Here is a 19,861-nt window from a genome sequence, read left to right as displayed (position 1 = left end):
ATGGTTTATGAAACTATACATTTGGATTGCGTTGAGTGTGTGCAACTGATGGGTAAGTGGAGCTTGATGCTGTGGGTGTGCATTACCTGGCAGCCGCATGCTTTTATTTTTGTTTGATTTCATCCCTGAAATACGCTGTGCTGGATGAAGGCTGAGGTCCTGACCCATGTTCGTTACTGCAGGGCTGGTGGGTGTCTCCTATGGTGTTCGACCAGAGTGCTACACCTGATACATTGAGCTACTGTCCCTGCCAGTAGTTTTGGTGCTTTTATCACATTCCAAGCTTTCTTGCACTTGTCCAATTCTATGTGAGGATAAAACTTCCTGTTCCACTTGCCGTGTGGACCATGAGGAGTGATTGAACTAAAAGTAGTTTGAAGCATGTACTTTGGTCTGTGTGAAATATTTCACCACGTTTTGAAATGGCTCAGAGGAGGCATGAGGGAATTTTTTCCCACGTGTCTATTGCCTTTGGCCCTTTAGGTGGGTGAGTTAACAGGTTTGGGAGGTTCTATTGAAGGAGTGTTGGTGAATTGCTAAAATGTATCTTGTAGATAATACATACTGTAGACAAGTTGTGCCTGTAGTGGAGGGAATTACTTTTTAATGTGGTGCCTGGGGTGAAGACTGCTTTGTCCTGGGTGGTGTCAAGTTCCTTGGAGCTGCACTCATCCAGGCAAGTGTAGAGTGTTCCATCAAATCCCTAACACTGCCGGGAGGATTATTGATAAAGCAGCTGAAGATGTTTGGGCCAAGGACATGGACCTAAGGAACTCCTGCAGTGAACTCCTGGGCTGAGATGATTGACTTCCCAACAACTGCAGCCATCTTTGTGCTAGGTACTGTATGGCTGCAGCAAGTGGAGAGTTTCTGCTAGTTCCCACTGGCTTCAGTTGTACTGAAGTTCCTTTATATCACTGTCAAATGTTGCCTTGAGGTCAACAGTTGTCACTGACCATATCCCTGGAATTCAGTTTTTTTTAGACCATGTTTGGACCAAAGTTGTAATGAGGGCTGGAGCCAAGGATTCCTGATGAAATTCAATCCATTACTACTTTACTGATTGAGAATAGACTGGAGCAATAATTGGAAAACTGGATTATCCTGCTATTAGTGGGCATTTTCCACATATTTGGGGGTATGGCAATGTTGTAATCAAACAGTTTGGCTAGGGCTACAGCTAGTTCTGGAGCATTGCTGGGCTGCCATAAGGGCCCATAACATAACGAGTGTGGGCAGCAGTTTCTGTATATCATGGAATGAATCGAATTGGCTGAAGCCTCAGTACTTCATCCATTTGATACTTCTGGCTGAAGATATTTGCAAATACTCCAATCTTGCCTCTTACCTCAAATGCTGGACTCTGCCATTAAGGATGTGAATGTCTATGGAGCCAACCCTTGTGGGTGAGAGTAAAAATTTGAGATAAATCACCAAGAATTCATAGGTCTAATTAAACATTCTTAGCATTTTGCTGTTATTTTGCTAATTAACACTTTAGCCGTTTGCTTCAAATATGCCACAAATTTAAATGGAACCTGACATCCCTAAACTCTGGGTTGAAGTATTGCCTTTACAGTTTCTTCATTCAATGTTATATTAAAAACCTCATTACTCTTGACATTACACTGTAAATTCAATATCCAACCTTGACACTTTTCACAAGCACAGAATCACACGTTGCAGAAGAGGCCTATCGAGTCTGCACTGACACGTGAGAAACACCTGACCTATCTACCTAATCCTACGTGTAATGCTACATCGTGGGCTTTATACCAGCAGCTGTATTCCTGTTGCTGAATATACCTGAACATTTAGGTGCTCAGCTGTAAATCACGCCCTTTGAGATGAAAATGTTGTTTGAAACTGAAACCCTACATATTTTATACCCTGCTCAATAATAAAAGTACATCGGATTACACACTACACCAGACTCATTGCAGAGGGGAATACCTTTAATCCATGGGACAAAGTCCATTTAAACAATGACATAAAATAACTATAAGTTATCAAGTTTGGAATTAGTTACATAATTTATATAGTGTGCTGCCCTTTTGGGCAAGTACAGAATGAAACCCAGAATACAGGGAAACAGTTTATTGATGCAGTCTGTTTGAGATGGTATTATTGTGCCCACTGAAAATTCACGCAATTATAGAAAAGAACATAAGCAGCTGATGACTGGACCTTCTGCTCAGAAATGCTTGTCACTTTTGCATCATTGAACTCATGCCAGTTCTGTGTTACAGGATTCTTGCAGTAAGCAGTGTAGTGACCACTATCTAAAGTGCCTGTGTGATTCTGTGGAGAGAGAAAAGGTCATGGAAATTCACTCTGACTTCATTCATACATTATTAGGGCTTTAGTGAAAGCTTGGCATATAAATTACACTTTATGAAATAAACACCTGGTACAATAACCTTACTGGGACATGATTCACCTGTGGTCAAAAGCAATATGTAACTGATCTATATTAGTTTTATTCTCCATCTTGTGTCAAATGGATGAGAAATCCCATGGCTTCACTTATATCCTTGACTCAAGTGGGGGAATGGTGCTACACTGCCTCCAACTCAACTACACCTTTTGCTGGCTCCAGTTCCCCAGCTGAGAATTTCCAGCTATGATTCACAGCTCTCATTTCTACAGAAAAGTGTCTAACCTACTCTGTTGCCTCCCCAACTAACAAACCAATGAAGCATTGTATGGCATAGTTGTATCCCACCCCTTTAATACTCCAGCATAGGCAGCAGTTTGGCAAAGGCCTTTATAAAATGTTGTAATAAACTATTGCAATATGGTCAGGAAAAAGGTTTGAGGAAACAAAATCTCCAATTCCAGTTTCAAAAAAATACCCTGACTCTTTCACTTCCTCTCAAAAGACTTCTATTTCCTTTCACAGTCTATGCTAAGACAGCAGTGTGATACCAATTCATAATGAGTTCCCCCTAAAGCAGCAGATACTGAATTTTAGGTACAATGCTGTTATCCTTTCCCTTCCTTTGCCCTCAGGGTCTGGGTGACCTTGGTCTCCCTGGTGCAGTGTCATTCCCCTACTACTTATACAAGATGAGGAAGTTTCATTAAAATGGCAATATGAACACCCAAGTGGGTCTTAAAAATTTGTGGAATCAAATTTGTAATTTACATGCATGTTATCCACTTATAAACATGCAGTTTATAAACTTTAGTAACATGGACATCTTATTCCCAATAAAAAGTTGAAATCCTTGCCTTGGCGGTAAGGAGGGTGGGGGTGGGTGGCTGTTGCACCAAATGTTTCTATTGATTTTCCGTGGACTCCTCTCTCACTGGAACAGCAATATTCCTGAAATGGGCAAGGACAAATGAGGTCCAATTGCCAGAAATAAATTAATGATGTTACTTACCACAACAGCATAAAGATGATACTTCATCTGCTGAGTTGATGGACTGGTTGTATATTGGGACAAATCTAGATCTTCGAGTGGAAAGGCTACAGTACTGGTCAGTTTTCTATTGCCGTGGTCATCAGATTCAAAGCTAGCAGAAGAGAGGCAATTCTGGATGATTAATTCTATATTTATGATGAACCCTAATATTTGTGTTGCAAATAAAACTACAAAGGCCAGGGATCAGTCAACAGGACACCCTGCAAAGGCCAAGGAATGTCATCCAGATGAGAGAAGCCAGTGGGAAAGACAGATTTCCACCCTACCTGCTGCAGATCATCTGGCAGTCAACAAATTGGCTGCCTGAAATTTTAGCAACTTTACACATGAAAATGGGGATAATAAAATAAAATGGAACATAATTTCTTAGATAAATTCTTTCATGGGGTACAGTCCTCATCCTCAGACTTATCAGTCAAGCCAATCTTTGTCATGTTGCAGTCAAGAAAATGACAAGAAGCAATTAAACTGCAGCCATTACTCCTCATTACACATTGTGATGAGACACTAGGTTGTCATCACAACTGGAAACCCAAACTCATGTTTTCCACTCCAAGTTAGTTTGCTCAGCACAGGCTAATCAACCCTGGGGTCTGTGTGGGCCCTGCTGCCATCCTGTAGGCCCATCTCACTCCCCAAATCAGACTGGAGCCTGAGCCCTCCCAACCATTAGTACTGACATCAGGAGTCAATCCTGACTCCATGGCACTCAGTCAGAAATGCAATTCCCTCAAAAACAAAACCCACCTAGAGAACATGGAATGAGCAGACATGGCTGCTTGGAGCAAGACCCCTACCAAAGGAGTTGGATGGTCCAAGCAGTGGTTCAAGAAGGCAGCTCACCAGCACATTCTGAAGGACAATTAGGGATGGTAATAAGTACTGGTCTTGATAGTGAAGCTCACATCCCATGAAAGAATTTTAAAAATTAACCCGTGATAGAATAAAAAATTAATCCAATTCATCCCAACAAAGATGATAATCAAAGCTCCATTTATCCTGGACAGTTCAACATCTCATTGTTCCCACTACTGGGAGAGTTGGCAGCACTTCCTGCATAGTACAATGAAGTGATTAAGTTTATGTTCACGTTATAAATGCTGCGCTCAATGATTAGTCCAAGAGTCAATTGTATGTAAATGTTAAAAAATCATGAAACTGAAAACGTAGCAAGGAAATATTTTCTTTACCTTTGAGTAAAAGGGTCGGCTTGATGATTGGTAAGTGTGGAACGAGCTGCTTTACTCACCGTTTCAGGTGAATGATGATAATATCAGGTGCTTTAAGCAGCTGGATACTCTCTGTCTGGTCCTGCTTCCTTCCACAAAAGGAACAGAAAGGCTGGTCCCTCGAGCTCAGAACCTCTTCTTTAAAAAACAATCTGAGGCAATCCTGAGAAATAGCAACCACTTATCAAAGAGTAGGTGCTTGTTTGAAGAAACAGGATCTTTGAAAAATTAAGCAGTATGAGAAAATATTTTGCGGAATTATAAGCCCTAACTCTTGACAACAATTATCCATCTGTTAAATAAAGCATCAGAAATTGGACCTGAAGCCAGGAAAACATTTCCACTGTGGCTTAGGGCCTGGAAGACCCTCCTGTTCACCCAACAGAACTCAGCAGAGGAGCCAGAGAGGGTCCACAGACTATTGGGAGAACCCCATGGAGACATAACCCCAGGTTCTTGGATTCCCCTTCCTGCAAACCCTTCCACCCACCCCCCAAACCAGGCCAGTCAGTTTACACGCGCTGGTGGGAGAGCTTTCATAAACAATAATCCAAATAAAATTCTTAGACAAGTGTGGATTAATTCAGAAAATCCAACACAGGTTTGTTAAAGGCAAATTAGGTTTAAATAACCCAATTGAGTTTTTTGATGAGATAACACAGAGTTGATGAGGGTTATGCAATTGATATGGTGTAACTCTTTTGGAGTCAAACAATTAAACTAAATTAACAAAATGGGGGATAAAGTAAACACAGCCCCTAAATTAGGATAGCTGTAAAACCAAAGACAAATTTTAAAGAAAATTGATGTGGTGTATATGAACTTCCAAAGGCATTTGATAAAGTGACACATGGCAAAGAAGTTGGCCAAGTGACAGGAAATAGGAAGTGGTGAACTATTGCTTTTTGGACTGTAGAGCAGTAAATAGTGTGCTTCCCCCCAAGGCTGGTATTAAGACAAATGTATTTCTTGATACTTTTTAATGACTTAAACTTGTGTGTACAAGGCACAATCCCAAATTTGCAGATGACAAAATACTTGGAAGTATTGTGAACTATGAGGAGGATAGTGAGTGGCTTCCAGACGACTTTGACAGGACTGTAATAATGATGGCAGTGGCAGATGCAATATTACTGCAGAGAAATGTGAAGTGATACAATAACACTGGATGGATCACCCAGCATCAGCTAAGGCACCAGAAATGAAACAACACACCCAGCCCTGTGACCCTGGAGAGACCTCCTTACTAACATCTGGGGGCTTATGTCAAAATTGGTAGAGCTGTCTCACAAACTAGTCAAGCAACAGCCTAACAAAGCCATACTCATGGAATCATAGCTTACAGACAACATTCCAAATGCCACCATCACCATCCTTGGGTACGTCCTGTCCCATTGACAGGACATACCCAGCAGAGGTGGCAGCACAGTGGTATACAGTCAGGACAGAGTTTCCCATTCTTAATATTGATTCTGGACCCCATGAAGTCTCATGGCATCAGGTCAAACATGAGCAAGGAAGTTTCCAGCTGATGCCACATAGCATCCCTCCCCTCCGCTGATGAAGCAGTGCTCCTGCATGTTGAACACCACTTGGAGGAAGCACTGAGGGTGGCAAGGACACAGAACGTACTCTGAGTGGGGGACTTCAATGTCCATCACCAAGAGCAGCTTAGTAGCACCAATACTGACCAAGCTGGCCAAGTCCTAAAGGACATAACTGCTAGACTGGGGCTGCAGCAGGTGGCGAGTGTACCAGCCAGAGGGAAAAACATATTTGACCTCATTCTCACCAACCTGCCTGCCAGATGCATCTTGTCCATGACAGTATCGGTAGGTATGACCACCAAACAGTTCTTATGGAGACGAAGTCCCATCTTCACATTGAGCATACCCTCCATCATGTTCAAGACTGGGCATCCATGAGGTGCTGTGGGCCATCAGCAGCAGAATTGTACTCCAACAAAATCTGTAACCTCATGGTCTAGCATATCCCTCACTCAACCATTACCATCAAGCCAGGGGATCAACCCTGGTTCAATGAAGAGTGCAGGAGGACATGCCAGGAGCAGCACCAGGCATACCTAAAAATGAGGTGTCAACCTGGTGAAGCTATAACACAGGATTATTTGTGTGCCAAACAGCATAAGCAGCAAGTGATAGACAGGGCTAAGCGATCCCACAACGAATGAATCAGATCTGAGCTCTGCAGTCTGCCACATCCAGTCATGAATGGTTGTGGTCAATTAAACAACTTACTGGAGGAGGAGGCTCCACAAATATCCCCATCCTCAATGATGGGGGAGTCCAGCACATCAGTGCAAAAGATAAGGCTGAAGCATTTGCTACAATCTTCAGCCAGAAGTATCGAGTGGATGTTCCATCTCAGCCTCCTGCATCACAAATGCCAGTCTTCAGCCAATTCAATTCACTCCGTGATATCAAGAAATGGCTGAAGGCACTGGATACTGCAAAGGCTATGGGCCCTGACAATAATCCTGCAATAGTACTGAAGACTCGTTCTCAAGAACTAGCTGTGCGCCTAACCAAGCTTTTCCAGTACAGCTACAACACTGGCATCTACCCGGCTGTATGGAAAATTGCCCGGATATGTCCTGTACACAAAAAAGCAGGGCAAATCCAACCCTGCCAATTACCGCCCTATCAGTCTACTCTCAATCATCAGTAAAGTGATGGTAAGTATTGTTAACAGTGCTATTAAGCAGCACTTACTCAGCAGTAACCTGCTCATGACACTCAGTTTGGGTTCCTGACCTCATTATAGCCTTGATCCAAACATGGACAAAAAAGCTGAACTCCACAGGTGAGGTGAGAGTGACTGCTCTTGACAACAAGGCAGCATTTGACCAATTGTGGCATCAAGGAGCAGTAGCAAAACTAGAGTCAATGGGAATCCAGGGGAAACTGTCTGCTGGTCAGAGTCATACATAGCACAATGGGATATGGTTGTGGTTGTTGGAGGTTAATTAGCTCAGCTCCGGGACATCACTGCAGTAGTTCCTCAGGGTAGTGTCCTTGGCCCAACCATCTTCAGCTGCTTCATCAATGACCTTCCTTCCATCATAAGGTCAGAATTGGGGATGTTCGCTGATGATTGCACAATGTTCAGCACCATTCACGACTCCACAGATACTGAAGCAGTCCATGTCCAAATGCACCTGGACAATATTCAGACTTGGGCGGATAAGTAGCAAGTAACATTCACATGACACAATTGCCAGGCAATGACCATCTCCAACAAGAGAGAATTTAACCATCACCCCTTGACATTCAGTGGCATTTCCATCTCTGAATTCACCACTATCAACATCTTCGGGGTTGCCATTAACCAGAAACTGAACTGGACTAGCCATATAAATACTGTGGCTACAAAAGCAGGTCAGAGGCTAGGAATTGTGCAATGAGCAACTCACCTCTTGACTCCCCAAGGAGTCTACAAGGCACAAGTCAGGAGTGTGATGTAATACTCCCCACTTGCCTAGATGTTTGCAGCTCCCACAACACACAAGAGGCTTGACACCATCCAGGACAAAGCAACCCACTTGACAGGCACCCCTTCTACCACCTTCATTCACTCCCTCCACTACCAGCATACAGTGGCAGCAGTATGTACCATCTACAAGGTGCATTACAGGAATTCACCAAGGCTCCTTAGACAGCATGTTCCAAACCCACAACCACTACCATGTAGAAAGATAAGGGCAGCAGACACATGGGAACATCACCACCTGGAAGTTCCCCTCCAAGTCACTCACCATCCTGACTTGGGAATATATCGCCGTTCCTTCACTGCTGCTGGGTCAAAATCCTGGAACTCCCTCCCTAACAGCACTGTGGGTGTACCTACACCACATGGACTGCAGCAGTTCAAGAAGGCAGCTCACCACCACCTTCTCAAGGGCAATTAGGGATGGGCAGTAAATGCTGGCCCAGCCAGTGATGATCACACACACAAAGGAATTTTTTTAAAAAACACACATTTTGGTGGGAAGAACAAGATTTGACATTGCTTCAAGGAGAAGATAAATAATAGAAGAGATCACTCCAAGTTAAACACAGCATTCAACTAAAGCATAACTGGCAGCACATTGGAACTGGAGATATTGCTGCCAGTGGCAAAGTTTTAAATCTGTGAGGGAAGATCTGGAGGTGGGAGAAAAAAATACAAGAAAAAGGAGGGAGAGAAAAAGAAAAAATATTTTTATTCCATACTTTGATCAACAAGGTGGCCAATGTTTATTGTATATAGACAGGAAAGTGAAGTTGAGGCCACGATCAGATTAGCTGTGATCTTATTGAATGGCAGAGCAAACTTGATGGGCCAAATGGCCTATTCCTATTTCTGCTGTTCTTAACACATTGGTGATAATCTTTTACCTGAATGGAACACCTGCTGTCAGGAGGCATCGGCAGAGAGAGGCTTAGGAAATTCTCTGTTTGGCTAGACTTGTGGTAACAACTTAGACACAGTTTGACATAACTCAGTTGCCCCTGAAACAGTTTTGTAACGATTGACGTTTCCATGTTCCTCGCTCCTGTAGACTGAAAGGAAATCATAAAATTTACCATTTTTGTGAAAAAACCTGGAGTCTACCGTAAACCCTGAGCTATGCTGTATTCTCACTGAGGAACTATCAGTTGTTCAACAACACATTCACCTCACCATCTCTCATAAAATCAGCTTTTCAAATACATTTATAATTTAGCTGGGAATAGCTGTCAGAGCTACAGAACAACCAACATTATAAAATCAATTTTACAAATACAAACTACATCAGCAATTTTATTTTAAAAAACCAACAACTATAGCAATAATAAAGTGTACAATCAATCATTAATCTACCGAATCCAATCATTGAAAAATTGAATTCCCAGCAGCTTGTAATACCATTTTCGTGCAATCTAATTGGTTAATTTCAAGCAGTCAACTCATAGAGCATAGCAGATGGACCAACAGTCCTAGGTGAAGATGATACTTTATTTTTGAATCCCCCAAGTTCTGATGAGAGAGATAGAGAGAGAGAGAGAGAGAGAAAGAGAATGTGGCAGAGTTATAGAGTGGGACTGATTGAGATACAGAAAGATTTTAATTGTCCTGGTGTGTGGAGAGAAGGTCATTTGTTTTTTTAAGCCAATTTGATATTTTCGCCTCCCAACATTTCTTCCAGTGAGAATGTTCAATTTACATAATCACTTGTCATTATCCAATCCATTCCTCAATCATTCATTACATAAGAAATGGGAGCAGGATTAGAGCATTCAGCCCATCAAGCCTGCTTTGCCATTCATAAGATCATGGCTTATCTGATTGTGGTCTCAACTCTAATTTCCTGCCTGTCCCCCATAACCCTTAGCTCCTTTGTCAATCAAAAATCTTTCTAACTCAGTCTTGAATATATTCAATGACCCAGCCTTCACTGCTCTCTATGGGAGAGAATTCCAAAGAGTAACATTCCTCTGAGGGAAGAAATTCCTCCTCTTCTTTGTCTTAAATAGGAGACCCTTCTGAAAGATTGTCCCCTAGTTCTAGATTCCCTCATGAGGGGAAACATATTTCAGCATCCACCCTGTCAAACCCCCTCAGAATCTCAAGTGTTTCAATAAGATCACCTCTCATTCTTCTAAACTCCAATGAATATAGGCCCAACCTACTCAACATTTCCTCATAAAACTACCCCAATCAACATAATGAAATTTCTCCAAACTGCCTCTAGTGCAAGTATACCCCTACCTATGTAAGGAGACAAAAACTGTATGCAGCACATACCATCACTCGACTTCCCCCCCTGCCTCAACTCATCTGCATCTGAAACCCCTATTTCTGCCTTCCAAGCCTTTCCTGCTGCCTATTCTGACACACTCCTGGTCCACCTTCCATGTTTTACTCCTCCATACACTTGAACATAGGAACAGGAGGAGGTCATTTCACTCCTGTTCCACCATTCAATTAAATCATGGCTTTTCTGTCATAACTCCATATACCCACCCTTATACCAAGGAGCAGTTCATTCCTTGCTTAACAACAATCTATTGAGGTCATCCAAAACTCTGCAGCCCATGTCCTAATTCACACCAAGTCCCTTTCACCTATTACTCCTGTGCTTGCTGACCTACACTGATCCCCAGTTTTAACATTCTGATCCTGGTTTTCAAATTTCTCCATTGTCTCACTCCTCCCTATCTCTATAACCTCCTCCAGCCCCAGAACTCCCCAAGATACCTGTGCTCATGTAATTCTGCGCATCCCCGACTGGCCATCGACTTTTCAGTTGCTAAGGCCACAAGCTGTGCAAACCCCTCCCCAAACCCCCTCTGACTCTCTTCCAACACAATAGGACGTTGATGTACACATTGTCAAAACAGGCAATTACAATGAGAAAAGATGATGAGTAAACTGGTCAGATCAGTACTCCAGTATTGGATCGAGTTCACAGAGACACTTGGTGAACACAGAGCCTGGTCTCTAACGTGAGTATCCGAAAGTTTTGGGTACATGCACCCCCAGATCTCTCTGTTCCTGAACCATCTTTAAGTTTCACCATTTAGTTTATATTTTCCTCTTGTTGTTCTTCCTCCCAGAATGCATCACTGGGTGCACTTGTTGACATGACATGTAGGGCTCCCAGCAGGAACAGAGCTATGATATTCCTATTCATTCAGGTCAGATCAGTAAAGGGCTGGGACCACTGGGACGTTTTGTCCAGTGAGGCAGAACTTTGCATCATTGTCAATGTCAAAGATACATTATCATAGCAATTCTCTCTGTGTCCTGACCCCGATGATCACAATTGTCATCCAATTTTAATTTTCTTTACATGGTGATGGGATTACAATCAAATATTTCTTAATCTGGAGTTTGCAATGATGCGTAGGGATGGGCTAAATTGGTGGAGAGCAGGACCTTTCCCCCCCACCCCCTCACTGGGAAAAAAGTCCGGTCCTCTGGAGTTGCCAGCAAATCTGATTAGCCAGCAGCGCCTGTAGTTTTTTTTAGTATTTGCTCATGGGATGTGGGCATCACTGGTTAGACTGGTATTTATTGTCTATCCCTAACTGCCCTTGATCAGAGGGCATTTTTAAGAGTCAATCACATTGCTGTGGGTCTGAAGTCACATGTAGGCCAGACCAGGTAAGGACAGCAGATTTCCTCCCCTAAAGGACATTAGTGAACCAGATGGGTTTTTACAACAATTAACAATGGTTTCACGCAAGCAATCCCAAGCAGTCCCACTCTGGATCCCAGAGTGAGGTAAGCCTGGGGTATTGGGCGGGGAGGGTTTGGCCAGTTTAGGGAGGGGGCAGGGGTGTGGGTGTGGTGGGTTTTAGAGAGCAGCCAGGTGGGTAGAAAGTGGGGGTGGTAATATCTTAGGGGGACTGACCCCCGATGTGCAAAGGGCACACCCTGAATTTAGTAATCCCCTTCCTTCCTATCCTTTAAAAAAACTTTTTAAACAGAGAGGGCTTGTCCACTCTCATCCGACTGCTTAATGCCGTACTTTGTATGGACAGCATGCTATCCCGGTCAGTTGACTTCTTAACAAGCTCAATTACCCTTTATAATTTATTTAAATATGGTGGATGGGCTGCCAACTTCAGCACCCCTGCACCTACCCTGTTATGGGGGTGAGCTCAGGGGTGGGCAGGAAGGTGCCGGGCTGGGCACCTGCCCTATTTTACAGGCCCCCTCCACTGGAAACACATCCAGTGGATGCATGTAAAATCCAGCCCCTTGTCTTTAGGAGTAATATTGGGACACTATTTCACACAACCCTGAACTCACTCCTTTTGGGGCAGTCACTGGATTCTTTGACGCTTCACTGGACATGTCCTTTCATTCATGTTGACACCAAATAGGTCAAATTCTTACCTTTCTCCTTGTGTCAGTCTCCCCATTGTCACCTGGACCAGGTTTTTCTAATATCTCCTCAGTTCAGTCTCCCACATTCACTCTCTCTCTGATATCACCAATTCTAGACTGGTTTCCTGGGAGCAATTCCACTTATTCCCAAGGCCAGACTTCCAGAGTCCAGCTTCACACATTTCCCGTCAAACACTTCAAAGGACTAAAATGACCAATTTGAGATGTCCATGTCTGAATGATTAATGAGGTCAGTTGGGTTGAAGACTATAATGACTGGACATGGATATTTGATACTTGCCATTGGAGATTATAGAGACTGATTTCATTAGGGAAGGGAATGTGACTGCAGATGGGAAAAAAAAGACAAACATCAGACTGTAAAGTAAATATTTTACCAAGGGTTGGTCGGTATAATCACTTAATTAGTTCCTTAATCATCAAAAACCTTTGACTTCTCTGCAATAAGTTTGTGTTTTGTGTTGCACTTTAGAGGGTTGCTTTAGGTACTTACTCTCTTCAGATCATTATGGAGAACATTTAGGAAGAAAAGCAGCAGTTCTTGGGCATCTTGCTGTGTGCCATCAGAAAATGAAGCATGCAGTTTTCCAAGTACTCTCTTTACTTCATCAGGAAAGATATAGACACAATCCCCAAGCCACATATCCATCACTAATGCAGAGAATGCATTGGAAAGCTCTCCTCGGCCTCTACACAAGGAAAAACTCCATCAGAACTGAAAATCCGACTGCTTTAATGACATTTATTCTATTCTCTCCCCTCCCCAGCCCTGTCCCACCCACCCCAGAGACCCAAACAGATGGAGCAGGATTTAAGAGCCTGGTGGCCTTTTCACATGTCCAGAACAATTTCCCCCAACAATTGCCCTCTTTAGATAAGGCAACAAATTAATTTCGACCCCAGACATCTGCCTCATCCTCGTCAATGCAATTTGTGAACAGGAAAGAGGCCAGATCATACCTGTCATCGAAATGTTACATCACTTTCACTGTAATTAATTATCTAATACAATTCTCTCACTCACTGTTTATATTCTTACCTGTTTAGATCATCTGCATAAGCCCCAGTTATGAAATACTCAACCAATGGCGTGGTGTTGCAGAGACATTGCAAAATGCAATTCATGTAGCAAGTGTTTCCTGAGTTCCCGAGTCCAGTCTGACCAGAGCCTCCTGTGTGTCGCTCGATGCCGGTATTAGACACACTGGATTCCACTAAGGAGCCATTACTATATTTAGGTACAAGATGGTAGTATCGAGCTCTGAGAGTGAGGGGGTCCAGAAAGAAAATAAAATTAAACCAATTACTATTATTACCATATATCTAGACTAGAGAATGCTGCAGGTTGCTGTGTGAATTAACAGGAGCAGAGTTCTCTCTGGCATTGAGCCACAGGATGGAGTTCACAATTCCCAATATAAGTTGCAAAAAAACATTTTCGATTGGGGGAGAGCAGATTTTAGTAAAATAAGGCAGGATCTGACCAAGGTAGACTGGGAACAGCTACTTGTGGGGAAATCTACAGAGGAGCAGTGGGGGCTGTTCAAAAAGGAATTGGAGAGGGTACAGGCTCAACATGTTCCCTCTAGGGTGATAGGAAGGAGTAACAAGCCCAGAGAACCATGGATGACCAGAGATATTCAGGTTACGATGAGAAGGAAAAGAGAGGCTTTTAACAGATACAAGGGGAGCAAATCAGCAGAGGCATTAGTGGAGTACAGAAAGTGCAGGGTGGTAAGAAAGCAATTAGGAGAGCAAAGAGGGGATATGAGAAAACTCTGGCTGGTAAAAGTAGGGAAAATCCCAAGATATTCTATAAATATATCAATGGGAAGAGGATAACCAAGGAAAGAGTAGGACCCATAAGGGACCAAGGGGGCAATCTATGGATGGAGCCAGAGGACATCGCTAGAGTGTTGAATGAATACTTCACATCCGTCTTCACCCAAGAGAATAAGGTTGAAGGTATCGAACTCGGGGAGAGAGAGACTGTGAGATTCTTGAGCAAATTGATATAAGGAGTGACAAGATATTGGAGGTGTTGGCAGGCTTAAAAGTGGACAAATCTCCAGGTCCGGATGATTTGTGTCCCAGACTGCTGAGGGAGGCAAGGGAGGAGATCGCAGGGGCTCTGACCCAAATTTTTAATTCCTCTCTGGCCACGGAGGAGGTGCCAGAGGACTGGAGAACAGCTAATGTGGTTCCGCTATTTAAGAAGGGTTGTAGAGATAAGCCAGGGAACTACAGGCCAGTGAGTCTCATTTCAGTGGTAGGGAAACAATTGGAGAAATTTCTGAAGGAGAGAATCTATCTCCACTTGGAGAGGCAAGGTTTGATCAGGGATAGTCAGCACAGCTTTGTCAGAGGGAGGTCATGCCTAACAAATTTGATTGAATTTGTTGAGGAGGTGACCAGGTGTGTAGATGAGGGTAGTGCAGTTGATGTAGTTTATATGGATTTCAGCAAAGCCTTTGACAAGGTCCCACATGGGAGACTTATAAAGAAGGCAACCGCACATGGGATACAGGGTAATTTGATAAGGTGGATGCAAAATTGGTTTAGTTGTAGGAGGCAGAGGGTGATGACAGAATGATGCTTTAGTGACTGGAAGCCAGTGTCCAGTGATGTACCACAGGGATCTGTGCTGGGTCCCCTATTATTCGTCATTTATATAAACGACATAGATAACTATGTGGGGTTAGGATTAGTAAGTTTGTGGATGGCACAAAGATTGGCCGGGTGGTTAACAGTGAGATTGAGTGTCCTGGGCTACAGGAAGATATAGATGGCATTGTCAAATGGGTAGATAAGTGGCAGATGGAATTTAACCCTGAAAAGTATGAGGTGATACACTTTGGAAGGAGTATTTTGACAAGGAAGTATTCAATGAATGGCATCATGACACTAGGAAGTTCTGAGGGACAAAGGGACCTTGGCTTTGAAGGTGGATGGGCATTTTAGTGGGGTGGTGAAAAAGGCATATGGGACACTTGCCTTTATCAATCGAGACATAGATTACAAAAGTAGGGAGATCATGTTGAAGAACCTTGGTGAGGCCACAGCTGGAGTACTGTGTGCAGTTCTGGTCGCCACATTATATGAAAGATGGGGTGCAGAGAAGATTCATCAGGATGTTGCCTGGGATGAAACATTTAAGTTAAGAATAGAAGTTGGATAGACTTGGGTTGTTTTTGTTGGAGCAGAGAAGACTGAGGGGTGACCTGATCGAGGTGTACAAGATTATGAGGGGCATGGACAGGGTGGATAGGGAGCAGCTGTTCCCCTTAGTTGAAGGGGAAGTCACAAGGGGGCATAAGTCCAAGGTGAGGGGCAGGAGGTTTAGGGGGGGATGTGAGGAAAAACTTTTTTACCCAGAGGGTGGTGATGGTCTGGAATGCGCTGCCTGGGAAGGGGGTGGAGGGGGGTTGCCTCACATCCTTTAAAAAGTACATGGATGATCACTTGGTACATCATAACATTCAAGGTTATGGGCCAAGTGCTGGTAAATGGGATTAGGTAGGTAGGTCAGGTGTTTCTCACGTGTCGGTGCAGACTCGATGGGCTGAAGGGCCTCTTCTGCACTGTCTGATTCTGTGAACAGGGGTATTGTCTCCAGTAAGTTGGCCTGAAAGGGGCTTTATTGTCTCTCACTCCTCATACCATTGTTTTATTTCACCAATTTAAAGCCATCAGTCTCTCCATTCTGCATTGATTTGATTCAGCTCAACTATGAGCTGTGTCTACATTTCTGGTCAGTATGTGGCAGAAGTGGGGGTACATGTGGGGGGTCAATCTAGGGGGAATGAAGGAGGGGACAGGAATTCAAATCATCTGGACTTCCATCATCTTAGTGCATCCAGTCGTTTGTGTGTGAGAGATTCAGAGACTTTCTTGTTTTAAGAAATGATCTGGGCTTTGTTATAGGGAATACAATTACCAGGTTTGCACATAATATAAACTGTAGCACTGTGCTAAATAGCAGACATCAGGTGGACCTGGACTGGTAAAATGGGCAGACATATGGCAGTTGCAATTTAATGCGGATATTGTGAAATGATGCACTTTGGGAGGAATACCATGGAGAGGCAGCATTACCTAAGTGTATGGTTTTGAAGGGGGTAGTTAAAAGAGTAGAGTGATCCAGGGATGCATATTGTCAACTGTTTTAAGGTGGCAGGGCAAGTTAATGCGATGATTAAGAAAGTGTATGAGATACTTAACTTTCTAAATAGGGTCATTGAATGCAAAAACAAGGAAGTTGTTTTAAGCCTTTACGAATGAATGGATAGGCCTCAACTGGTGCATTGTGTACAATTCCAGGCATCACATGTTAGAATGGATGTCAAGGCCTTGGAAAGGTTACAGATGAGGTTTACAGGATGATATCAGAGATGAGGGAGTTCAGTCACGGAGAGATTGGAGAAACTGGGATTATTCACTCTACAGCAGAAAAGGTTAAGGGGAATAGGGTATTCAAAATTGAGAGGTTTTGATAGTTTCTCCCAACTTGTTCTATTTCCTCTGGCAGGTGGGTCAGTGACCAGAGATCATAAACATCAAATAATTGGCAAAAGAAAGAGGGCAAAGGAGAAGAAATGTATCCACAAGGCATTTGAGATCTGGAACACACTACTTGATATGTTGGTGGATTCAGATTCCAAAGGAAGTTTCAAAAAGTGATTGAAGTAGGTCAATGCAAGGTTACGGGGATAAGGCAGTGGAGTGGGACTAAGTGGAATGCCCTTTTGGAGAGCCAGTGCAAACTCAATGGGCTGAATGGTCCCCTTCTGCACCGTAAGGATTCTGTGAGATTGTGATATTAACCAGAGATCATAAACTTCAAATAGTTGGCAAAAAGGAAATGAGGAGACATTTGGTCACCAGGAGGTTGTTAAGATCTGGAATGCATAACCTGAAAAAGTGCTAGAATCTGATTCCATAGGGACTTTCAGGATTCAATTAGACATGCATTTAAGGGGGGGATAATTTATGGGAAAAAAATTGGGATGTGGCCCGAAAATGGTCAAGCTCTTTCAAAAGTGCCAACACAGGCTCAACAATTAACGGACAGTAAGATCCCATGAACCATTATGAGATCTCTGGTTAGCAACATAACTTCAGTATCGCTGATAAAAGCTTTTCGTCTTGCACTCATCAGGACAATTTGCAAGAAAATACCAAATGAAAAGGGAACAACAATTTATACTGTCTGAAAAGAGAGTTCTGATTGGTTGGCAAGTGGAATCTGATTGGTAGAGATGTTACCATGAAGAATGCATCATTGATGGTGACTGACAGTTAACTGCCAAACATGGTTTTAAATTTAAACCAGGCAGCTTGACTCTGATTGGTTAAGGCATTGCCCTAAAGAATGAACCAGTGAATGGCAATCACTTATTTTGTTTAGCTAAAACAGATGTGAGTATATGATCTTTCATTAGCTTTGAGTCAGTTTTCCCCTTCTGCCAGGGCAGAGATGGAAAGGCTGAGCTAGGCCTAAGCAACCTGGGGTTTGCACAAGGCTAGACATGTGAAGAGTGTGGGATCTGCAGAGTCAAGTACCCGTCACATGTTCCCATCACCCAAAGACCTGCACAGGGAACATGAGTGTCACCTCTATCCACTGAGTCTCACTGCAAAGCGGGTTTCAAGGTAACAGGAGGTGCAGGCTTTAGCCTCCCTCCTCCGTGTTAGAATTCAAATCTAATCAACATTTCACAAAAAAGGCAATCAGGAAAAACTACTTCAGACAATTTTAATAACAACAACTGGAATGTTCCGGCAGAGTGAAAACGACACAAATATTAGGAGCATGTGGAGAAAGGATGAACATGGGAAAAGATCAAAATAAATCAAAAGCCATTTGCTGAGCCCTGGCTTGAGGTTCTTTGAGTGAGCAACTGGTGAGAAGCTGGTGAGAAGCTGGTGGGCTACATGACGCTGCTGAAATGAAGGGCTCCCCTCTACACGGCACCTCGGTGGCATGGGAATGATCTGAACTCAAAGACCGAATATTTCACCCTTTACAGAGACTCCTGCTTAGCCAATCAAAGGTTTCTCTATTTTTTTTATATATATTCATGTGATGTGGGCTTCACTGTCAAGACCAGTATTTATTGCCCAATCCTAATTGCCCTTGAGAAGGTGGTGGTGAGCTGCTTTCTTGAGCCACTTCAGTCCACGTGGTGTAGGTACATCCACAGTGCTGTTAGGGAGGGAGTTCCAGGATTTTGATCCAGTGGCAGTGAAGGAACGGAGATATATTTCCAAGTCAGGATGGTGAGTGACTTGGAGGGGTATTTCCAGGTGGTGGTGTTCCCATCTATCTGTTGCCTTTGTCCTTCTAGATGGTAGTGGTCATGGGTTTGGAAAGTGCTGTTGAAAGGAGTCTTGGTGAGTTCCTGCAGTGCATCTTGTGGATGGTACACACTGCTGCTACTGTGCATCGGTGGTGGAGGGAGTGAATGTTTGTGGATGTGGTGCCAATCAAACGGGCTGCTTTATCATGGATGGTGTTGAGCTTCTTGAGTGCTGTGGGAGCTGCACTCATCCAGGCAAGTGGGGAGTATTCCATCACACTCCTGACTTGTGCCTTGTAGATGGTGGACAGGCTTTGGAGAATCAGGAGGTGAGTTACTCGTTGCAGGATTCCTAGCCTCTAACCTGCTCTTGTAGCCACAGTATTTATATAGCTAGTCCAGTTCAATTTCTGGTCAATGGTAACCCTCAGGATATTAATAGTTGGGGGGGGGGGGGGGGGTTCAGTGATGGTAATGTCATTGAATGTCAAGGGGCAATGGTTAGATCCTCTCTTGTTGGAGATGGTCATTGTCTGGCACTTGTGTGGTTTGAATGTTATTTGCCACTTATCAGCCCAAGCCTGGATATTGTCCAGGTCTTGCTGCATTTGGACATGGACTGCTTCAGTGTCTGAGGAGTCATGAATGGTGCTGAACATTGTGCAATCATCAGTGAACGTCCACACTTCTGACCTTATGATGGAAGGAAGGTCATTGATGAAGCAGCTGAAGATGGTTGGGCCTAGGACACTACCCTGAGGAACTCCTGCAGTGATGTCCTGGAGCTGAGATGACTGACCTCCAACAACCATAACGATCTTCCTTTGTGCTATATATGATTCCAATCAGCAGAGAATTTTCCCTTTTCCCCCTGATTCTCATTGACTCCAGTTTTGCTAAGCCTTCTCTCAAGTGCTTGCTGCTTGATAGCACTGCTGATGACCCCTTCCATCACTTTACTGATGGTCAAAAGTAGACTGATAGGGTGTTAATTGGCCAGGTT

The 19,861-nt window shown here is 43.4% G+C and overlaps 1 protein-coding gene across 1 annotated transcript in view; it reads right to left on the bottom strand.

Moving 5' to 3' along the window:
- Positions 1-2,124: 2,124 nt before the first annotated feature.
- The window catches only part of LOC121269851 (putative ubiquitin carboxyl-terminal hydrolase 50), a 28,263-nt gene continuing 10,526 nt past the window's right edge, over positions 2,125-19,861 (bottom strand). The window contains exons 2-8 of the mRNA XM_041174888.1: positions 13,599-13,820; positions 13,053-13,248; positions 9,058-9,222; positions 4,720-4,823; positions 4,622-4,675; positions 3,390-3,522; positions 2,125-2,301 (exon numbers count right to left, since the gene is read on the bottom strand). Coding sequence (XP_041030822.1) covers positions 2,125-2,301; positions 3,390-3,522; positions 4,622-4,675; positions 4,720-4,823; positions 9,058-9,222; positions 13,053-13,248; positions 13,599-13,820 — 1,051 coding nt within the window. The remainder of the gene's footprint in view (positions 2,302-3,389; positions 3,523-4,621; positions 4,676-4,719; positions 4,824-9,057; positions 9,223-13,052; positions 13,249-13,598; positions 13,821-19,861) is intronic.

The sequence above is a fragment of the Carcharodon carcharias genome, chromosome 26, assembly GCF_017639515.1.
Source record: "Carcharodon carcharias isolate sCarCar2 chromosome 26, sCarCar2.pri, whole genome shotgun sequence".
NCBI lineage: Eukaryota > Metazoa > Chordata > Chondrichthyes > Lamniformes > Lamnidae > Carcharodon > Carcharodon carcharias.
Note: the sequence above shows the minus strand (reverse complement) of the source record. Positions and strands in the feature narration are given on the sequence as shown.